This window comes from Equus asinus, chromosome 6 (assembly GCF_041296235.1).
Source record: "Equus asinus isolate D_3611 breed Donkey chromosome 6, EquAss-T2T_v2, whole genome shotgun sequence".
NCBI lineage: Eukaryota > Metazoa > Chordata > Mammalia > Perissodactyla > Equidae > Equus > Equus asinus.
Genome location: NC_091795.1, coordinates 50,411,374 through 50,432,153, shown reverse-complemented (window position 1 = coordinate 50,432,153; position 20,780 = coordinate 50,411,374). Strand labels below are relative to the sequence as shown.

Sequence of the window (20,780 nt, the reverse complement as noted above, 5' to 3'; positions counted from 1 at the left end):
ATTCATTGAAGAGGTTAAGCAAAGAGAAGTGCTTATGAATCCTTACACCTATTATCTTTGGCTTGATCCTCCAAACACAGTTCATTCTCTTTGCAATGAATTTTGACCATATGATTCAAAGAATTTAGCAGATGCCACTTTTGAAGAAAGAAACTTGATGGATTTCATTTTTTCTCTATCTCCAATTGTTTTACAGAGTCTTCAGGTTTTTCGGATGTTTAGCTCTCTACAGTAGCTAGAGTACTGGAGTAGGTGAGTAGGTGAACTAATGCATGACTTATAAAGATAGGACTAGGCAAGCAGGGTTTTTGTGAAGCAAATAAAGTGTTTGGTCTCCCTGTGTTGTTTTTGGATGCAGATTAGGGATGGTTACTTCCACCACCACCCTCAACCGTGGAAATTAGCCAGAGTTCCTTGCTTGAGATAGATGTCAAGAAACATAAATTCAGTTTTACTGGACACCAAAAAGTATTCAGGAGGATTATAGTATATAGTCCCTACTCCCAAGTTCTTTATAATCTTGTTGGGGAGACAGAAATGAAGAACATAATCTAAAGCTATGTGTTGTTAGTACTTTACAGTTTATAGGCACTTTATTTTGAGATTCTCAGAATCACCATACCAACTACCCAGTTCACAGACTAGAAGCTACGTAATTTAAGTCAATTTGGGTGATAAACTGAATTTCACTACTTACTTGAATTGCTAAATTGTATGGTATGGACAATAAATATTAATGGTCATGCAGGAATGAGAGAAACCATTATTCATTAGTAGATTGTAGGAGGTTCACAAACTCCCTGAAATTACATGGCAAAGTTTGTACTAAGTGCGTTTTTCTGGAAGGAGGGTTCATAATTTTCATCGGATTTTTTTTTCCTTTTTTTTCAGTTGATATATAATTGCCATTTATTTCCTCAGATTTTGAAAGCGAGTCTGTGGCTCCAAAAAAGAGCTTAAAAACTACTTGGCTAGAGTATTTGGAGAACACTTAGAGAGTGAGGCCTTGAGATGAGTTCTGAGCAATAAGCCAAGCGAAGAGAACAATCTGGACAAAAGATGACAGCACCTAAACTTTCTTCTGTCTTCTCCAAATAGTAATGCCCTGAGCTGGCACATCTTTAGCACAGATTCCTGATGGGTTTTAGTTTCTTTCTTATGCTAATTTTCAATGGCAATGTTCCTACTTTCCTTTGTTATCCTCCATGTTCCAGGAATCATAAGTGCTTTGGATATAGTGGTTACTGCTTACATCATAGGTCTTAATGATTAGTTTTAAGGTATGATTTAACTAGTAGAATTTTTTCTAGTTAAAGTGGGTGAGAGAAGTACATTTAAGAAATGACAACACAAGTGTAGCAATCAGGATAATTTAACCTGATAATTGAATAATAATTGACTGCCCAGTATCTACATGTATAGTGTAGTATCTACATGTTTTAGCTCATTTAACGAACATTGTCAAAAAGAATCATGGGCCAGAAACTGCTGTGAATACAGTAGCCAGAAAAAAACAGACCTAGCCCTTGCTCTCATGGAGCTTTGAAAACAAATTTGACAAACATGTCTACAATTTATAAACTCAGTTATCCTCTTAGATATGTCTTTTTAGAAAAATCCCAAGTAAGACCATTGACCTCTATTGATAGGACCCATTTTTGATGGTTGTTTTTTAATTCCTAGATCAGGGCATGCAGGGAAGGGGTTGACCCGAGACATTTGGCAATGTCAGAAATGTCAGAAAACATTTTTGGTTGTTCCAGCTGGGGAGATGCTACTGACATCTAATAGGTAGAGGCCAGAGATGCTGTTAAGCCTCCTACAATGCATAGGACAGCCTCTACAACAAAGAATTATCCAGCCCAAACTGTTAATAGTGCCAAAATTGAGACGCCCTGCCCTAAGTGGACTTTTCGCATAACTGAACAGTCAAAATTGCTGAAAGGCCTTAATAAGGTAGGGGGAGGGATTACTCAGGCATTCCAGTACTGCAGTATCATGCCAGCCTATGGTTCCAGTGTTTCCTCATTAGTGGGTTTCAGACTTTTATATTAAAAGACTCTCAGGTATGCTTGTATTTTGCTTTTGGTTCATTTCAATGGATTTGGTTAATGTAATAGGAGATGGTGGCTTAGATTTGAAGTTTGGAACTATGCTTTCTTTTAAAAACATTACCCAAAATATTGTGGTATGATTGGTATATTCCTATTATTATCTCTTATTGTTAGTATTTACTGAATTGCTTGAATATATCTAACAAGTAAGTCCAAAAGTATGATCATTGTAGACTAACGTATAGGGAGGACTTCGGAATCAACATAGATGTTTATTCCTAGATGAATATTCTGGAACAGTACTTCATTAGCTTAATGTGCATATGAAACAACTAGAAATCTTATTAAAATGTAGGCTAAGTACATGTGAGGTGAGGCTTAGTACATCTGAGGTGAGGCCTGAGATTTCACATTCCTATCAAGCTTCTGGGTGACAAAGCTAGATAAAGCATTAGATCATAGCATAAATAAGTAGCTTGAAGTATCGTTATCCTCTGACCAAAGAGAAGATTAATTTTTAGAAGGCTTTTCCTGCTCTTATTCATAATTTCACTTTTTAATTCTAAAAGTGATGAAGCTAATGTTGGAGAAAATTTGAGAAACAGAAGAGAACTCTCTAGTACTAATCGCTACAACCCCAAAGTTGCTAGTATTTTATATATTTTCTTTTAGTTATTTTATCATAAGGGCTTTAAAAGGAAAATATATCCTTAAACACAGTGTATGCGTTATACAATTTTGTGTCTGTTTTTGTTGAAAAAAAGGAAGAAAAAAATTTCCTTGTATTTTTTTCTCACTTTCCTGTCCTCTCTACTACTTCATTTTATTGTTCAACTTTGAAAAATTTAGTTTAAGAAAGAATTTATCACTTAGGAAGAGATCTGCTGAGAGGGATAAAGGATCACATGCCTTGCTGTAAAGACTTCATTTTGTAAGCTGACTTATGTCACGTGGCAGTTAAAAATGTATTTCTCATGATTGGGAAGAACAAAACTGAGAAAAATCTGTCCCTTTGATTTTCTTTGTCCTTAGAGAAAGATATTCTGGAACTTGACCTAGTCTAGGAACATGTCATTGCTATTTGAAATTGAACATTTTTTTTTTCCCTTAAGGAATTAACTTTTCTTCCTTGTAGTAATTAGAAGCTCAGTGACAAATGTGGGGTTAAACTACAAGTGTACCTTGATATATGCAGTTACTGAAAATCTGTGAGTTCAATATTTGTGATTGTGAATCTTATTTTCCATTTACTTTTATTATTGGTTCAGAAATGCCTTCTAATGAGAAGATTGTAAAGAAATTTATAGATTATTAGAGAATATTACCCTTTGCTCTGTGCTTTTTATGTAGCTTATTTATCTTGTTTTCTACTGAGATAGGCTCAGTGTATCTCATGATAGGCTTCTAGATTGACAAGCAATTAGCTTAACTCTGGAGTTTTTGATTATGTTAAAAGTCTTTTAACTTCTAAGCCATGCAAGGTCTCTGAAGTTTCATTGAACCATATACACTTCTCTAATCTCAACTGATAATTTGTAGATAGCATCAATTTTTTAAAAAATTGTAGAGTCATTTTATAGAGTTGTAAGAAATTTCATTGCTGTGCTGAAAAATTTACCATTTTTTCATATTGCATCTCAGTTGTCAGTCTGCCAGTGATTTATAACAAACTTTCTTCTTCTCATCTTTGGCCTTTGTCTCTTATGACATTTAAATCTTTCAAGCCTCTTGATCTTTCTTTAAATTGACAGATTTCTGAGGGTGATTATGTAATGTATCCCATTGGTTATTTAGCTCTGTTATGCTGTTGAGAGTAATTCTTTTATAGATTTTCTTAGGTGGGACTCTTTCAGGAATAGATTTTTAAGTCTCCTATGGTTATATCATAATTGGTTCCATTTGGGCCTCCTGGAATTGATTGAAAACAACACTGTAAATAGTCCAAAGGTTTTTAAAGCCATATGTTCAGTAAAACATGTTAATGGTTCAGTAAGCTCATGTGCTCTGTCAAGTCGTCACTGTGATTAGGCTTCATAGCAACTATCAGTATTCTCTGAAGATGCCAAAGACTTAGTTCATTCACTCAGCTGAGTTCACTCTTTGAAATACTCTTATTTATGCTATATAAGTAACCCTTCAGACCTGCCTCATTATATTGGAGGAATAGTAATTAAAAGTTTCTCATGTCCTTTCTCAGAGATTGTGTCATCCTCTCTTTCAGTCTGCTTTAGTGAAATGACTCTACAACTCATCAAAAGAAATCTCTCTACCATCCTGTTTTTCTTTACTTATTGTATTAGTTGGGATTAAGTTAAACTGTCAGTCACAGAGATCCAAATTAACAAAGACCTTAAAAGATAGACGTCTCAGAGATAGGCTCTATTCCACACAGCCCTCATAGTCCCAGAATTTTCCATCAGACCATTCCATTGTCCCTTGAGGGTGATCCTTGTCCTCATGGCCCAAGAGGCCATTATATCCACATTTCAGACAACAGGATGCAGGAAAGGATCAAAGAAGAAAGGGGCAAAAGGTACATATCTCCTATCCTTTAAGGAAGATTCTTTGATGCTGCCACAACAATTCTTCCACTTATATCCCATTGATTAGAACTTAGTCACATGGCCATACTTAGTTGCAAGAAAGGGAAAGACATGTTTTTTTCTGGGTTGCTACATGTCCAATTTATCACTATGAAAGAAGGGGCAATGGATATTGAGGAACAGATGGCAGTCTGTCACACTTACCATGATTTCTGTTTCGTCCCCTGTCATTAAGTATAATAAATTTCATCACAGTTTTATCCCAATTTTAGCATAATATTATTATCGATAAGAACTTTGGTGACAGTAGACAGATTAGGGAGGAAAACCAGAACTGATATGAGCTATGTGTCAGTGTATTCACACAGCTCTTCTCTTTTTGAATTTCCATATATCAGTACAGTTTATTTTCTCACTAATCACTCCAGTTTCTTTATCATTTGGTCCAGAGGGACAGCTGACCAGAAGTGATGTTTATGGAAGATCCTTCTTGTCTTCAGAGTCCTGAGCACAAAACCTAGACTGATTAAAAACTGTCATTCTCGGGGCTGGCCCCGTGGCCAAGTGGTTAAGTTCGCGCGCTCCGCTACGGGCGGCCCAGTGTTTCGTTGGTTCGAATCCTGGGCGCGGACATGGCACTGCTCATCACACCACGCTGAGGCAGCGTCCCACATACCACAACGAAGAATATACAACTATGTACCGGGGGGCTTTGGGGAGAAAAAGGAAAAAAATAAAATCTTAAAAAAAAAACAAAAAACTGTCATTCTCAATACCTTTTATAATTCTGATGCCTACCTCACTTCCTTAGAAAGGCATGTGCTCCTGAATGCATCAGAATATTAAAATATGAGTCACAAAATAATGAGAGGAAGATGAGTGTGGGAGCAGTTACAGGAAAAAAATGACACAAGCGGTGTTAATAGAAAAGTTTTTCTAGTAATGCAGGGCATTTTAAGGCAAGATACTATCCATGGAAACAACATGGAACTGTGAGAAGTTGGGATCCCTGGCAAAGAAATGAAGACTGAGGGGGCTGGCCCCGTGGCCAAGTGGTTAAGTTCGCACGCTCCGCTGCAGGCGGCCCAGTGTTTCGTCGGTTCGAATCCTGGGCACGGACATGGCACCACTCATCGAGCCACGTTGAGGCGGCATCCCACATGCCACAACTAGAAGGACCCACAATTAAGAATATACAACTATGTACCAGGGGGCTTTGGGAAGAAAAAGGAAAAAAATTAAAAAAATCTTTAAAAAAAAAAAAGAAATGAAGACTGAGACCAGCTAATAGGAAGTAATTTGTGCCTATATTTTTTGAGGTACTTGTCTTGCTTTTTTTTTTTAATTTTTTCCCATATATATTTCACTTTATTTTTGTGTGTGTACATCATAATATATTTTGAATTCTGTGTAGATTACATCATGTTCACCACCCAAAGACTAATTATAATCCATCACCACACAGGTGTGCCTAATCACCCCTTTGGCCCTCCTTCCTCCCCCCTTCCCCTCTAGTAACCACCAATCCAATCTCTGTTGCTGTGTGTTTGTTTGTTGTTTTTATCTTCTACTTATGAGATCATATGGTGGGGCCGCTCCAGTGGCGCAGCAGTTAAGTGCATACATTCCGCTTTGACAGCCTGGGGTCCGCCACTTCGGATCCCGGGTGGGGATATGGCACTGCTCATCAAGCCATGCTGTGGCAGACATCCCACATATAAAGTAGAGGAAGATGGGCACGGATATTAGCTCAGGGCTAGTCTTCCTGAGCAAAAAGAGGAGGATTGGCCGATGTTAGCTCAGGGCTGATCTTCCTCAAAAAAAAAAAAGATCATATGGTATTTTACTTTCTCCCTCTTGACTTATTTCATTTAGCATAATACCCTCAAGGTCCTTCCATGTTGTCGCAAATGCCTGGATTTCATCATTTCTTATGGCTGAGTAGTATTCCATTGTGTATATATACCACATCTTCTTTGTCCTTTCGTCCCTTGATGGGCACCTAGGTTGCTTCCAAGTCTTGGCAATTGTGTATAATGCTGCGAGGAACATAGGGGTGCATGTATCTTTATGCGCTTGTGTTTTCAAGTTCTTTGGGTAAATACCCAGTAGTACAATAGCTAGATCGTATGGTAGATCTATTTTTAATTTTCTGAGGAAACTCCATACTGCTTTCCATAGTGGCTGCACTCCCACCAGCAGTGTACAAGGGTTCCCTCCTCTCCATATCCTCTCCAACACTTGTTGTTTCCTGTCTTAATTGTAGCCGTTCTGACCAGAGTGAGGTGATATCTCATTGTAGTTTTGATTTGCATTTCCCTGATAGCTAATGATGTTAAACATCTTTTCATGTGCCTGTTGACCATCCATGTATCTTCTTTGCAGAAATCTCTGTTCAGATCTTTTACTCATTTTTTAATTGGGTTGTTGGTTTTTTTGTTGTTGAGCTGTATTAGTTCTTTGTGTATTTTGGATATTAACCCCTTATCTGATATATGGTTTGCAAATATCTTCTCCCAGTTGTTAGATTGTCTTTTTGTTTTATTGATGGTTTCCTTTGCTGTGCAGAAGCTTTTTACTTTGATGTAGTTCCATTTGTTTATTTTTTCTTTTGTTTCCCTTGCCTGGTCAGACATGGTACTTGAAAATATGCTGCTAAGACCGATGTCAAAGAACATACTGCCTTATGTTTTCTTCTAGAAGTTTCATGGTTTCAGATTTTACATTCAAGTCTTTAATCTATTTTGTGTTGATTTTTGTGCATGGTGTAAGATAATGGTCTACTTTCATTCTTTTGCATGTGGCTGTCCAGTTTTCTCAACACCATTTATTGAAGAGATTCTCCTTTCTCCATTGTATGCTCTTGGCTCCCTTGTCGAAAATTAGCTCTCCATATATGTGTGGGTTTATTTCTGGGCTCTCGATTCTGTTCTATTGATCTGTGTCTGTTTTTGTGCCAGTACCATGCTGTTTTGGTTACTATAGCCTCGTGGTATTTTTTTTTTTTTTAAGATTGGCACCTGAGCTAACATCTGTTGCCAGTCTTTTTTTTTTTCCTTTTTCCCAAAAGCCCCCCAGTACATAGTTGTATATTCTAGTTGTGCGTCCTTCTAGTTGTGGCATGTGGGACACCATCTCAGTGTGGCTTGATGAGCGGTGCCGTGTCCGTGCCCAGATCTGAACCGGTGAAACCCTGGGCCACCGAAGCGGAGTGCACAAATTTAACAACTTGGCCACAGGGCCGGCCCCTGCCCCTGTAGTATGTTTTAAAATCAGGGAGTGTGGTACTTCCAGCTTTGTTCTTTTTCCTCAGAATTCCTTTGGCTATTCAAGGTCTTTTGTTGTTCCATATAAATTTTAGGATTCTTTGTTCTATTTCTGTGAAAATGTTGTTGGAACTTTGATAAGGATTGCATTGACTCTATAGATAGCTTTAGGAAGTATGGGCATTTTAACTATGTGAATTCTTCCAATCCAGGAGCACAGAATATCTTTTCATTTCTTTGTATCTTCTTCAGTTTCTTTCAACAATGTTTTATAGTTTTAGGTGTACAGTCTTTCACCTCTTTGGTTAAGTTTATTCCTAGATATTTTATTCTTTTTCTTGGAATTGTAAATGGGATTGCATTCTTAATTTCTCTTTTTGCTACTTCGTTGTTAATGCATGGAAATGCAACTGATTTTTTTTTTTTAAAGATTTTATTTTTTCCTTTTTCTCCCCAAAGCCCCCCGGTACATAGTTGTATATTCTTCGTTGTGGGTCCTTCTAGTTGTGGCATATGGGACGCTGCCTCAGCGTGGTTTGATGAGCAGTGCCATGTCCACGCCCAGGATTCGAACCAACGAAACACTGGGCTGCCTGCAGCGGAGCACGCGAACTTAACCACTCGGCCACGGGGCCAGCCCCGCAACTGATTTTTTATGTTGATTTTATATCCTGCTACTTGACTGTATGCATTTATTATTTCTAAAAGTTTTTTAGTGGATTCTTTAGGGTTTTCTATATATAAAATTATGTCATCTGCAAATAGTGACAGTTTCACTTCTTTTCCAATTTGGATCCCTTTTCCAATTTGGAACACTTTTTCTTGCCTGATTGCTCTGGCCAAGATTTCCAATACTATGTTAAATAAGAGTGGTGAAAGTGAGCATCCTTGTTTGGTTCCTGTTCTTAGAGGGATAGCTTTCAGTTTTTCTCCATTGAGAATGGTATTAGCTGTGGGTTTGTCATATATGGCCTTTATTATGTTGAAGTATTTTCCTTCTATAGCCATTTTATTTAGAGTTTTTATTGTAAATGGATGCTGTATCTTGTCAGATGCTTTCTCTGAAGCTATTGAGATGATCATGTGATTTTTATTCTTCATTTTGTTCATGTGATGTATTACATTAATTGATTTGAGCATATTGAACCATCCCTGCATCCCTAGTATAAAACCCACTTGATCATGATGTATGATCTTTTTAATGTTTGGACTAAATGCTCCAATCAAAAGGCATAGGGTGGCCAATTGGATAAAAAAACAAGACCCATATATATGCTGCATACAAGAGACACACTTCAGACCTAAAGACCCTCACAAACTGAAAGTGAAAGGATGGAAAAAGATATTCCATGCAAATGGCAAGGAAAAGAAAGCAGGGGTAGCATTACTTAGACGAAATAAACTTTAAAACAAAAACTGTAACAAGAGACAAAGAAGGGCACTACATAATGATAAAGGGAACAATCCAACAAGAAGATACAACACTTGTAAATATCTTTGCACCCAACATAGGAGCACCTAAGTATATAAAGCAATTACTAGCAGACGTAAAAGGATAAATAGACAGTAACACACCAATAGTAGGGGACTTTAACACTTCACTTACAGCAATGGACAGATCATCAAAACAGATCAATAAGAAAATATTGGTCTTAAATGACACCTTAGACCAGACAGACTTAGTAGATATATATAGAACATTCCATCCAGAAACCACAGAATACACATGGGACATTCTCCAGGATTGATCACATATTAGGCCACAAAGCAAGTCTCAATAATTTAAGAAGATAGAAATAATACCAAGCATCTTTTCTGACCACAAAGGTTTGAAACTAGAAATCAACTATAGGATGAAAATGAGAAAATCCACAAAAATGTGGAGATTAAATGAAATGCTAGTGAACAATGATTGGGTCAATGAAAAAATCAAAGGAGAAATAAAAAATTACCTGGAGACAAATGAAAATTAAAATACTGCATGCCAAAATCTATGGGATACAGCAGAAGCAGTTCTAAGAGGGAAGTTTATAGCAATTCAGGCCTACCTCAACAAACAAGAAAAATCCCAAATAAACAATCTAACAATACACCTAAAGAAACTGGAAAAAGAAGAACAAACAAAGCCCCAAATCAGTAGAAGGAAGGAACTAATAAAAATCAGAGCAGAAATAAATGAAATAGAGACTAAAAAAGCAATAGAAGAAATGGATGAAACCAAGAGCTGGTCCTTTGAAAAGATATACAAAGTAGACAAACTCTAGCTAGACTCACCAAGAAAAAAAGAGAGAAGGCTCAGATAAATAAAATCAGAAATGAAAGAGGCAGGGCTGCCCCCATGGCTGAGTGGTTAAGTTTGCACACTCTGCTTCCGTGGCCTAGGGTTTCACTAGTTTGAATCCTGGGCATGGACATGGCACCGCTCATCAGGCCATGCTGATGTGACATCCCACATGCCACAAGTAGAAGGCCCCACAACTAAAAATACACAACTATTTACGGGGGGGCCTTGGGAGAAAAAGGAAAAATAAAACAAATGTTTAAATAAATAAATAAAAGAAATGAAAGAGGATGAATTACAATGGACATCTCAGAAATATGAAAGATTGTAAGAGAATACTGTGAAAAGCTATACGCCAACAAATTGGATAATCTAGACGAAATGGCTAAATTCTTAGAATCATACAACCTTCCAAAACTGGATCAAGAAAAAGAAAAAGTAGAGAATTTAAATAGACCAATCGCCAGTAAGGAGATCAAGACAGTAATCAAAAACCTCCCAAAATATGAAAGTCCAGGACAGGATGGCTTCCTTGGTGAATGCTACCAAACATTCATAGAAGACTTAATACCTGTCCTTCTCAAACTGTTCCAAAAAATCGAGGAGATGGGGAGGCTTCCTAACTCCTTCTACGAAGCCTACATTATCCTGGTACCAAAACCAGAGAAAGACAACACAAAGAAAGGAAATTACAGGCCAATATCACTAATGAACATCGATGCAAAACTCCGCAACAAATACTAGCAAATGTCTTGCTTTTTTTTAACTAGCAAATTTTTATTAATAGGGTTTCCTCTAATGAAATGGACTGATGCTTCCACTTTGCTTTTCCAGTGGATCAGAGAAACAGCATTCTCAACTCCTAAAGATCCAAATGCATTTTGGAAGCTAAAAAACTGAGTCTAAGATTTGGATTCAGAAAAAAGAACAGAGAGGGCCAATTCCTTCTTTTCAGTTGTCCGAATGAGCTTAGTGAGTTCCTGTGGGATTGGCTGACCTCAGGAATTGGATTTCAGGAACGACTGAAATGGTCGGCTTGGCCGTAATGCAGTCCACCAGGACATCTGGAAACACATTTGACCAAATTCCAGGCAACAATGAGCAAGTCCATGGATACCACATTGATGTCTCACCCTTTACCACAGAGAAAAGAGCTTTTTGTGAATGAGGTATTACAGTTGTCATATTTTTTATATAGAGTATTTATATATTGCCAAATGTTTCATTTTTGGTTTTGTCGATTTAAAATGAGGCCTGGAAAACCAAGAATTTTAGTGTCCTTTATTAAATTGAAGATGTTTTAGAAATAATTCTAAGGCAAGCTGAAAGGTACTTTTCCTACTCATGAAGTACTTTTCAGATTTCTCAAAGTACTTTAAAAATAATTTCTGTATGCAGAAATTTCAAAAAATTTTGCTTTTCTAAGACAATGTAGAGTTATTATACTTAAGAAAAAATGAAAGAAAACACATTATAAATCTGAAATAAGTATAAGAAACTAGTGGATATGTTAACCGAATTCTAAGAAATGTAGTTCTGTGTATTGTGAATGGGGTAGAAGAACACAAACTTATTGTTAGGTCTACATACCACAAAGTTTTCAGTGTCTGTTCTTCAGTGCCCATCTACCTTGGTTTTTTTTTAAGTAATTTCCCTGTGATATTTTATTTTGAAAATGTTCAAACATACAGAAAAGTTGAAAAAATTATACTGGTAACACCTGTACTCACTATGTATTTTCTGTAATTGTTAACGTTTTGCTGTTTTTGCTTTATCATTCTCTCTCCGTCCATCTATCCACTTATTTTTTTATATATTTCAAAAGTAAGTTATGAGCATCAGCACACTTCTCCCCTAAATTCTTCTACAAGAATTTCCTTAATAGATTTGTTTATGATTTTTTTTTTTTAGGAAGATTAGCCCTGAGCTAACATCTGCTGCCAATCCTCCTCTTTTTGCTGAGGAAGACTGGCGCTGAGCTAACATCCGTGCCCATCTTCCTTTGCTTTATATGTGGGACATCTGCCACAGCATGGCTTGCCACGTGGTGCCATGTCCGCACCCGGGATCTGAACCAGCGAACCCCGGGCCACCGAAGCAGAACGTGCAAACTTAACTGCTGCACCACTAGGCCAGCCCCTGCTTATGATTTTTTAGGTAAAATTTGCATATACTAAGTGTTCCTTTTTTTTTTTAAACATTGGCACCTGAGCTAACTACTGTTGCCAATCTTCTTCTTTTTTTTTTTTTATTCTCCCCAAAGCCCCCCAGTACATAGTTGTATATTCCAGTTGTGAGTGCCTCTGGTTGTGGCATGTGGGACGCCACCTCAGCGTGGCCTAACAAGCGGTGCCAGGTCTGCACCCAGGATCCAAATCGGTGAAACCCCAGGTCGCCAAAGCAGAGTGTGTGAACTTAACCACTTAGCCACAGGGCCAGCCCCTGTGCTCAAATTTTAAGTGTATCATTTCATGAGATTTGAAAATGTATACACTTGTGTGGCTAAATCCCCAAAAAGATATAGAACATTTCCATCACCCTAGAAAGTTCCTTTTTGCCTCAGAAGTCAATCTCGGCCCTCAGAAGCAATCACTGTCTGATTTTTTTTAGTCATAGATTATTTTTCCTAGTATAGAACTTCATTTAAATGGAATCACAGTATGTATTCTTTTGTGAAAGACTTCTCTCCGTCAGCATGTTATTGAGATTCATCCATGTTGTTGCATGTATCAGTAGTTCATTCCTTTTTATCACTAAGTAGTCCATTGTATGAATACACCATAGTTTATTCATCCATTCTCCCACTGATGGCTACCTAGACTATTTGTAGTTTTTGACTATGAGATAGCTTATATATCTGCAGTATAATATACAGATAGATATATATCTATGTGTGTGATCTTATAAAATGTTAAACTACCATGTATTCCTGGGATAAACTCCACTGGCTCCAGATTTGTTATCTTTTTAATATATTGCTAAATTTGATTTGCTGGTTCATTAAGGTTTGTTTTTGTTTTTTTAAAGATTGGCGCCTGAGCTAACATCTGTTGCCAATCTTTTATTTTTTCTTTTTTTTCCCTTCTTCCTCTCCCCAAAGCCCCCTAGTACCTAGTTGTATATTCTAGTTGTAGGTCCTTCTGGTTGTGCTGTGTGGAACGCCGCCTCAGCATGGCCTGATAAGCGGTGCTAGATCCATGCCCAGGATCCAGCAAAACCCTGGGCCGCTGAGGCAGAGCGTGCAAACTTAACCTCTCAGCCATGGGGCCAGCCCCTCCTTAAGGTTTTTGCATTTATGCTTATGAAGAATTTTTATTAAAGCTATTAATTTCCCTTTGAGCACTGTTTTAAAATTTAACATAAATTTTCGTATGTTGCATTTTCATTATCATTCAGTTCAAAATACTTTCTCATTAACCTTGTGTGTGATTTCCGTTTTTGGTTTTTTTTTTTTGAGGAAGATTAGCTGTGAGCTAACATCTGCTGCCAGTCCTCCTCTTTTTGCTGAGGAAGACTGGCCCTGAGCTAATATCCGTGCCCATCTTCCTCTACTTTATATGTGGGGTGCCTTCCGCAACATGGCTTGACAAGCAGTGCATAGGTCTGCACCTGGGATCCAAATCGGTAAACCCCAGGCCTCTGAAGCAGAATGTCCAAACTTAACTGCTGCACCATCAGGCCACCCCCTGTGATTTCTTTTTGACCCATGATTTCTTTAAAAATATTGTGTTGAATTTCCAAATACTTCCAAGTTCTTCCAGGCATCTTATTAATACTTACTGATTTAATATGATTGTGTTCAGAGAAGATATTCTATGTAAATTTTCAGTAAATCTCAAAAGATTTATTAAGATTAATATTTTAACTTAAGATTTAACCTGTATTGTCAAATAGACAATAAACACTTGACAAGAATATGTTGGGTGTAGTAATTTACAAATGCCAATTGTATTAAGTTGGTTAGTAGCCTTGTTCACATTATCTATGACTATACTGTTTTTGGTCTAGTTATTATTTTGCTTACCATTAGAAAGGTGTTAAGTCCACAATAATAGTTTAAGATTTTTAAAAATTTATTTCTCTCTTTAATTCTCTCAAGTTTTCTTCTTATAGGTGATGCTCTGTATCAGACACCTACAGATTTATGATTATATCTTTCTGATGAATTGTCCATTTTATATTTATGAAATGCCATGCTGTATCTCTGGTAGTACTCTCTCTTGGAATCTATTTTTCTGAGAATACTATTGCCACTCTACCCTTCTTATGCTTACTGTTTACATCATGTATCCTTTTTTAAGGATTAGCTTTCAACCTGCCTTCATATTTGAAATGCGTCTATTGTAGATAGCATATGTTTTAGTCTTGCTTTTGAAGTACTTCATTTATATTTACTGTAAGTATCCATGTGGTTGGATTTAGTCTGTTTTCCTTTTTTTCTCAGTTTGTGCCTTCTAGGTTTTTTTGGGTTTTGTTTTTATTCCTGTTTATCCTTTCTGACTTCTTTTGACTTGACAAATTTTTTTGAGAATTCTATGTTAATCTTTCCATTGGCTTTTTAGCTACATCTGTTAAGGAATTACACTAGAGATCACATTATATGCATCCTTAACTTTTCAAAGTATACTTAAAATTAAAACTATACCATTTTGTGTAAAATATAAGACTCTTAAAACCATAGAATTATGTCCCATCTTTTATGCAGCAGTTGTTAGAGCTTTTTATCTTCATATGTGATAAACCCCATATTTCAATACTGTAACTTTTGCTTTAAGTAGTCAACGCACTTCTAAGAAATTAAGAGAGAATCAAACATAGCCTTATACATTTGACTATATTTTTACCACTTCAGCTGCTCTTCACTTCTTTTTGAAGATCTGTTTCTCCATCTGGTTTTATTTCTCATCAGTTTGAAGAAGTTCCTAATAGCGTTTCTTGTTATGCAGGTGTGTTAGCAGTGATTTTGCTTAGTTTTGATTTATCTGAAAATAGCTTTATTTCATCTTTATTATTAATGGATATTTTTTGCTTAATATGAAACTTTATGGTTTTCTTTCAGGACTTTACATTGTTTTCAGGTTTCCATTGTTTCCAATGTAACATCAGTTGTCATGTGTATTATTCTGTATGTAATGTATCATTTTTCATTGGCTGCTTTCAAGATTTTTCTCTCTTTGTTTGCCTTTCAGCAGTTTGAATATGATATGTGTAGGTGTGGATTTCTTTGTATTTATCCTCTTTGGAATTTATTCTTCTTTTTGAATTTATGCACTTAAGGTCTTTGACCAAATTTGGGAAACTTTTGGCTGTTATTTTTTCAAGTACTTTTTCTGTCTCATTTCCCCTCTTATTTTCTTGTGGAAGTCCAATTACATATATGTAAAATCTTTTAATATTGTCCTACCTCTTCCTCAGGCTCTGTTCTTTTTCCCCCTGCTTTTTTCTAGTCTTTTCTTTCTCTGCTCTTCAAACTGAATAATTTCTATCATTTTGTCTTCAAGTTCACTGACTCTTCTGTCATTGCCAGTCTGCTGTTTTGCCCATTTATTGATTTTTTTTTACATCAGATATTATACTTTTTAATTTTAGACTTTCAATTTGGTTAATTTGTAGTTTCTCTTTCTCTGCTGAGATTTCCTATCTGTACATTCATTTCAAACATTTTTTCTTTACATCTTTAAACATAAGTACCATTGCAGGTATGCCTGCTAATTCCAACCAGTGGCTCATCTCAAGTTTAATCTCTATCTTTTGTCCTTTCTTTTGAGTATGTGTCGCATTTTTCTGTTTCTTCATATGTCTAGTAATTTTATGTAATGGACATTATGAATAATGCATTGTAGATACTGTGGGTTCTCTTATGATCTTCTGAGGAATGTTGATTTTCTGGTTGTTTGTGTATGTTCTTAGGCAGTTAATTTGGCTGAGTCCAACACCAAACTCTCTCCACTGCAGTGGGTAGCAGCTCAAGCTTCTATTCTGATCTTTTAGCTTTATTTTGGCTGTTTAGAATCTGTCCTGTGCATGGAGAGTTTACTTGTCTGTTAGATACTTCAGTAGAGTTTAAATACAGAATGCAGCGTTTCTTCTCTGTGGCCATCTTTTTTTTTTTTTTTTTTAAGGATTTTCCCTCAATTTCTGGATGTTAAGGTAGCCTCAAACTCTGTCCTCTTGTTTCCTCAAACCAGAAAGACTACAGATTTCTGAATTTTAGCTGCCACCCCAGCACTCACTGAAGCCTACCCTCAATGAAAAGTTGTTTAACCTTTAAAGAGGGCAGAGGCGCAACAGACTCTCTCAGCCAGTGCCAGTCCTAGATATTAACTCCCCAGCAATTTCTGCTTGCTATTGTTTTTCATTGCCTTCAGATAGTTTTTGTTCTTGTTGTTTTGTTTTGTTTTGTCCAGTTTTTATAATTCTCTTCTGTAGGATGGTAGGTTAAATACAAGCTACTCCACCGTTAGTGGAAGTAGAACATTTTTGTTTGGTTTTAAGAAAAAAAGTCACCTAAAGCTGTTTTTGGAAAAGAGCATGGGGAAAGAGGCCTCCAAGCAGTGACTTAGGCTTCTTCTCTTTGGCCATTTCAGATACCAGGGACGTAGTTCTATTGATATTCTATAGCCATTATTAAAAATTGGAAATAAGAAGTCAAAACATGATATAGGAGAAGAACCTGAGAGTTAGTGGGATGTCAAGAGACCGAAACTATAGTCCAGCTCTTGCATTGACTAGGTATTTTTCTATGACTCCAAGATTAATTTGTTTTTTTTGTTTTTTTTTGTTTTTTTTAAGATTGGCACCTGAGCTAACAACTGTTGCCAATCTTTTTTTTTTCTTTCTTTTTTTTTCTTCTTCTCCCCAAAGCCTCCCAGGACATAGTTGTATATTCTAGTTGTGCATACCTCTGGTTGTCCTATGTGGGACACCGCCTCAGCATGGCCTGATGAGCCATGTCCACACCCAGGATCCAAACCGGTGAAACCCTGGGCGGCCAAAGTGCAGTGCACAAAGTTAACCACTCAGCCACAGGGCCAGCCCCTTAATTTAACTTTTAGTTTCCTTCAGAAACTTGAGTAACAAATGTCCCTGTTCATTTATATTTTATCAGTGCTTTTGTATGGCTTTGCCTAAACCTTTTAGTATTATGGGATGTGTTTTTTAAATGTTTATACAGCTAATGTTAGCATTCAAAACATCTTTGAGTCCATAGAATTTGAGGTGTGAGAAAAGAAAAATAACACAGGTCAATAAAAAATAATACTTAATGGGATGGAGACTACTCCTTGAAGAAGTAAAAAAGTAGAACAGTGTGCTTTGTGCTTACAGTCTCACCTTTCCAAACACACATTTGGACACTGTATTAATATCAGTAAAATTTATCTCTATATAATTAACTCAATTTTTAGACTTAAATTGCTCGAGTCTCACCATAGGTCAACAGAAAAAATATTGCGGTTTATTTTTAGATTTTTCTGATCCTGTGGAGCCTGTGAATTTAGGAGACTTGTTAAGGCCTTCAAACATTATCCTGGTGGGGTGCTGCTGATAACACATCTACAGCTTGTACTGTTGTATCATCATTGTCTACTAGTAAAATAATACATTGCCTATCACTTGTACTCAATTTACAAGACAGAGAGCAACAAGCAACAAAGACACACCTGTTTAACCAGCTGTTGTTGAGTAAAGATGAAACTATTAAACATAATCACACCTGGACCATCCCTGGATAATAAACTTACCCTAATTGTGATCTACACTCTGAGCTGTTTTTCCAGTAGCAAGCATGCACTTGTATAGATCTCTACATCTTCTTGTGCCTGGTGGCATGTGTTTATGAGAAAAAAATCTAGCTGTTAAAATGTTTTAGAACCTGACAAATTTCACATTTATGTGGTTCCTTACACTTTGCTTTTCATTGTGCTGGGTTTTTAAAATTCTTATAACTCAGATTCTCTGAACTCAAAAGATTGTTTCAAATACTAACATTAGTTGCATCTAACACTATAAAAACATTTCCTTCGAAAGAGTGAAGGAAAGCCAAGGATGAGGAATTTAAATCCTAAATATATATATATATATATATATATATATATATATATATATTTCTTTTTAGGAAGATTAGCCCTGAGCTAACTGCTGCCACTCCTCCTCTTTTTGCTGAGGAAGACTGGCCCTGAGCTAACATCTGTGCCCATCTTCCTCTACTTTATATGTGGGACGCCTACCACAGCATAGCTGGCCACACGGTGCCATGTCTGCACCCGGGATCCGAACTGGCAAGCCCTGGGCCACTGACACGGAATGTGCACACTTAACCACTGCACCACTGGGCTGGCCCCTAAATCCTAAATATTTTCTATTCATGATGAAATAATGAATGTGGGATTGGCCCTGCTGAAGATGGGTCCATAATAATTGAGTTGGAAGGCCACCAAAGACCATCTTGGAGCAGAATATAGGTATTTGAATAAATTGTTTACTGTGATAGCACCATTGGGTTGTTACAGAGTTGGTGAACTCAAAACACTGTGTCGCCATTTACTTAGAGTGCTGTGCGGACTAAAGAATGAAGATGAATTGCTGTGGTTCTTGTCTCTCAAGAACTTTGAAGAGTCTGAGGTTTACCCTACTTGCAAGCTAACAAGTTAGTCTGCCACAGTTTTATGGATGCTGGCAGATTCCTTATTACTCGTAGTAGCAGTAGTAGCCAGAGCATCAGCATTTGTGCCATTTCCCCAAGCTCCAGTTCTATCAGAGTGATGCAAAGAGGGTCATGTGACACCTGCACATGCAGTTGGGTATGTTATAGGAGAGAAACCTTGGGCCCTGGGCGGAGATATTGCCTGTATTATACTAGACAGTAGACAGACTTGCCCTCTGTTCCACAGAGTGACTGTCTTACAAAGCTGCTTGCTACACTAACAGTTTTTAAAAGATGGTCTGGAGCAAAGGCACTCAGTGCTTCGGCTCATAAAACATCCAGAAATGTGTGAGTCTGGTGGAGAATTGTCTCCCAATGGCATCCTTTAAGATTTTCTTTTAAAACATAATATTAGATGGATCAACCAATATAGGACAAATCACATGAATAAGTGTTTTTTTCTTTCCCTTTTAAAACATTATTTGACCAATGCCTTCTATCTGTATAGTACATTTAAAGCCTGTTCACATCTATTTTTGTGTTATCCTCACAATCTGTCTATGAAGTTAATAGAGCAAGCAGTCAACATTTAACAGGTGAGAAATTGAGACACAGTATATTAGCTGCAAAAGTATTCTGATTGCCAATCATAACATTCTTTTCTAAACCTAGTAATGAAAGTCTCCACAATGTTGGCATATTTCTTGGTCATTTAGTCTATTTGAAGCTTAACATAAAAATCAAATTCATTTACAACCATAAACCAAGTATCACCTTTCATTTGCCTACTGAGAGTTGTTAAATCTTCCTTAATTTTACTTTTATCTTCTCAGCACATAGGCGGTATGCATACATATTTCTTAAATGATTGAATGTATGAACAAGACAGCTTTTCTGGGGCCAGCCCCATGGCTGAGTGGTTAAGTTCATGTGCTCGCTTTGGCAGCCCAGGGTCTTGCCGATTCAGATCCTGGGCATGAACCTAGCACTGTTCATCAGGCTATGCTGAGGCGGCATCCCACATAGCAGAGCCAGAAGGACCTACAACTAGAATATACAACTATGCACTGCAGGGCTTTGGGGCTAAGAAGAAGAGAAAAGAAGATTGGCAACAGATGTTAGCTCAGGTGCCAATCTTTAAAAAAAAAAAGGCAGCTTTTCTTATAGTGAAATCAAATTATCAAGTTCTAGAGCACAGGACTATATTTCTTAAAGCAATGTTGCTACATTAATTACTCTAAATATTTTTGGGTAAAGCTTTTGGCCTGTGTGCTTGCCAGAATTTTCTATACATAAATTAACTTAAGTATCTTTTTTGTATAAATTCTGACATCAATGTCAGCATTTTTAGCATTTTTCTGTGGAATTAGAGCAGCTGCTTGAATTTAATGATTACATTTTCAATCCTAGAAATTCTATTTGGCTCTTTTTCAAATCTGGTTATTTAAAATGATACATTGTTCTTCATTCTATATCTTATGATTCTATTTTGCAAAGTTCTTGAAGGTTGAAATTCTGCACTTTGTTTCTGCTTACCTTTACTCATGGTGACTCTGTTAGTCAGTGTTTTCCAGAGAAGCAGAACCAATAGGATAATATATGGATATTTAAATAAGAGATTGATTGTAGGAATTGGCTCACACAGTTATGGAGACCTAGAAGTCCCATGATCTGCCATTTGCACGCAGGAGAACCAGGAAAGCCAGTGATATAATTCAGTCCAGAGTCCAAAGACCCGAGAACCAGGGGAGCCAGTGGTATAACTCCCAATCCAAGGCCGAAGACTTGAGAACTGGGAGCTCCCGTGTCTTAGGGTGGGAGAAGATGGAGGTCCTAGCTCAAGAAGGGAAAGAATTCACCCTTTCTCCTCATTTTTGTACTATTAGACTCTCAATGGATTGGGTGGTGCCTACGCACATTGTTGAGAGCTGATCATCTTTACTCAGTCTACTGATTTCACATGTTAATGTCTTTCAAAAACATTCTCACAAA

At 37.0% G+C, this 20,780-nt stretch overlaps 1 protein-coding gene across 6 annotated transcripts in view; it reads left to right on the top strand.

The window, feature by feature from the left end:
• The window catches only part of COMMD1 (copper metabolism domain containing 1), a 229,084-nt gene that overhangs the window by 100,645 nt on the left and 107,659 nt on the right, over window positions 1–20,780 (top strand). Inside the window, exon 3 of one of the 6 annotated variants that reach the window (XM_070512755.1) lies at window positions 197–250. The exons of the other annotated variants lie outside the window; for them this stretch is intronic. Coding sequence (XP_070368856.1) covers window positions 197–235 — 39 coding nt within the window. The 3' untranslated portion in view covers window positions 236–250. Of the gene's footprint in view, window positions 1–196; window positions 251–20,780 lie in introns of those variants that run through there. 6 annotated transcript variants of the gene reach the window in all.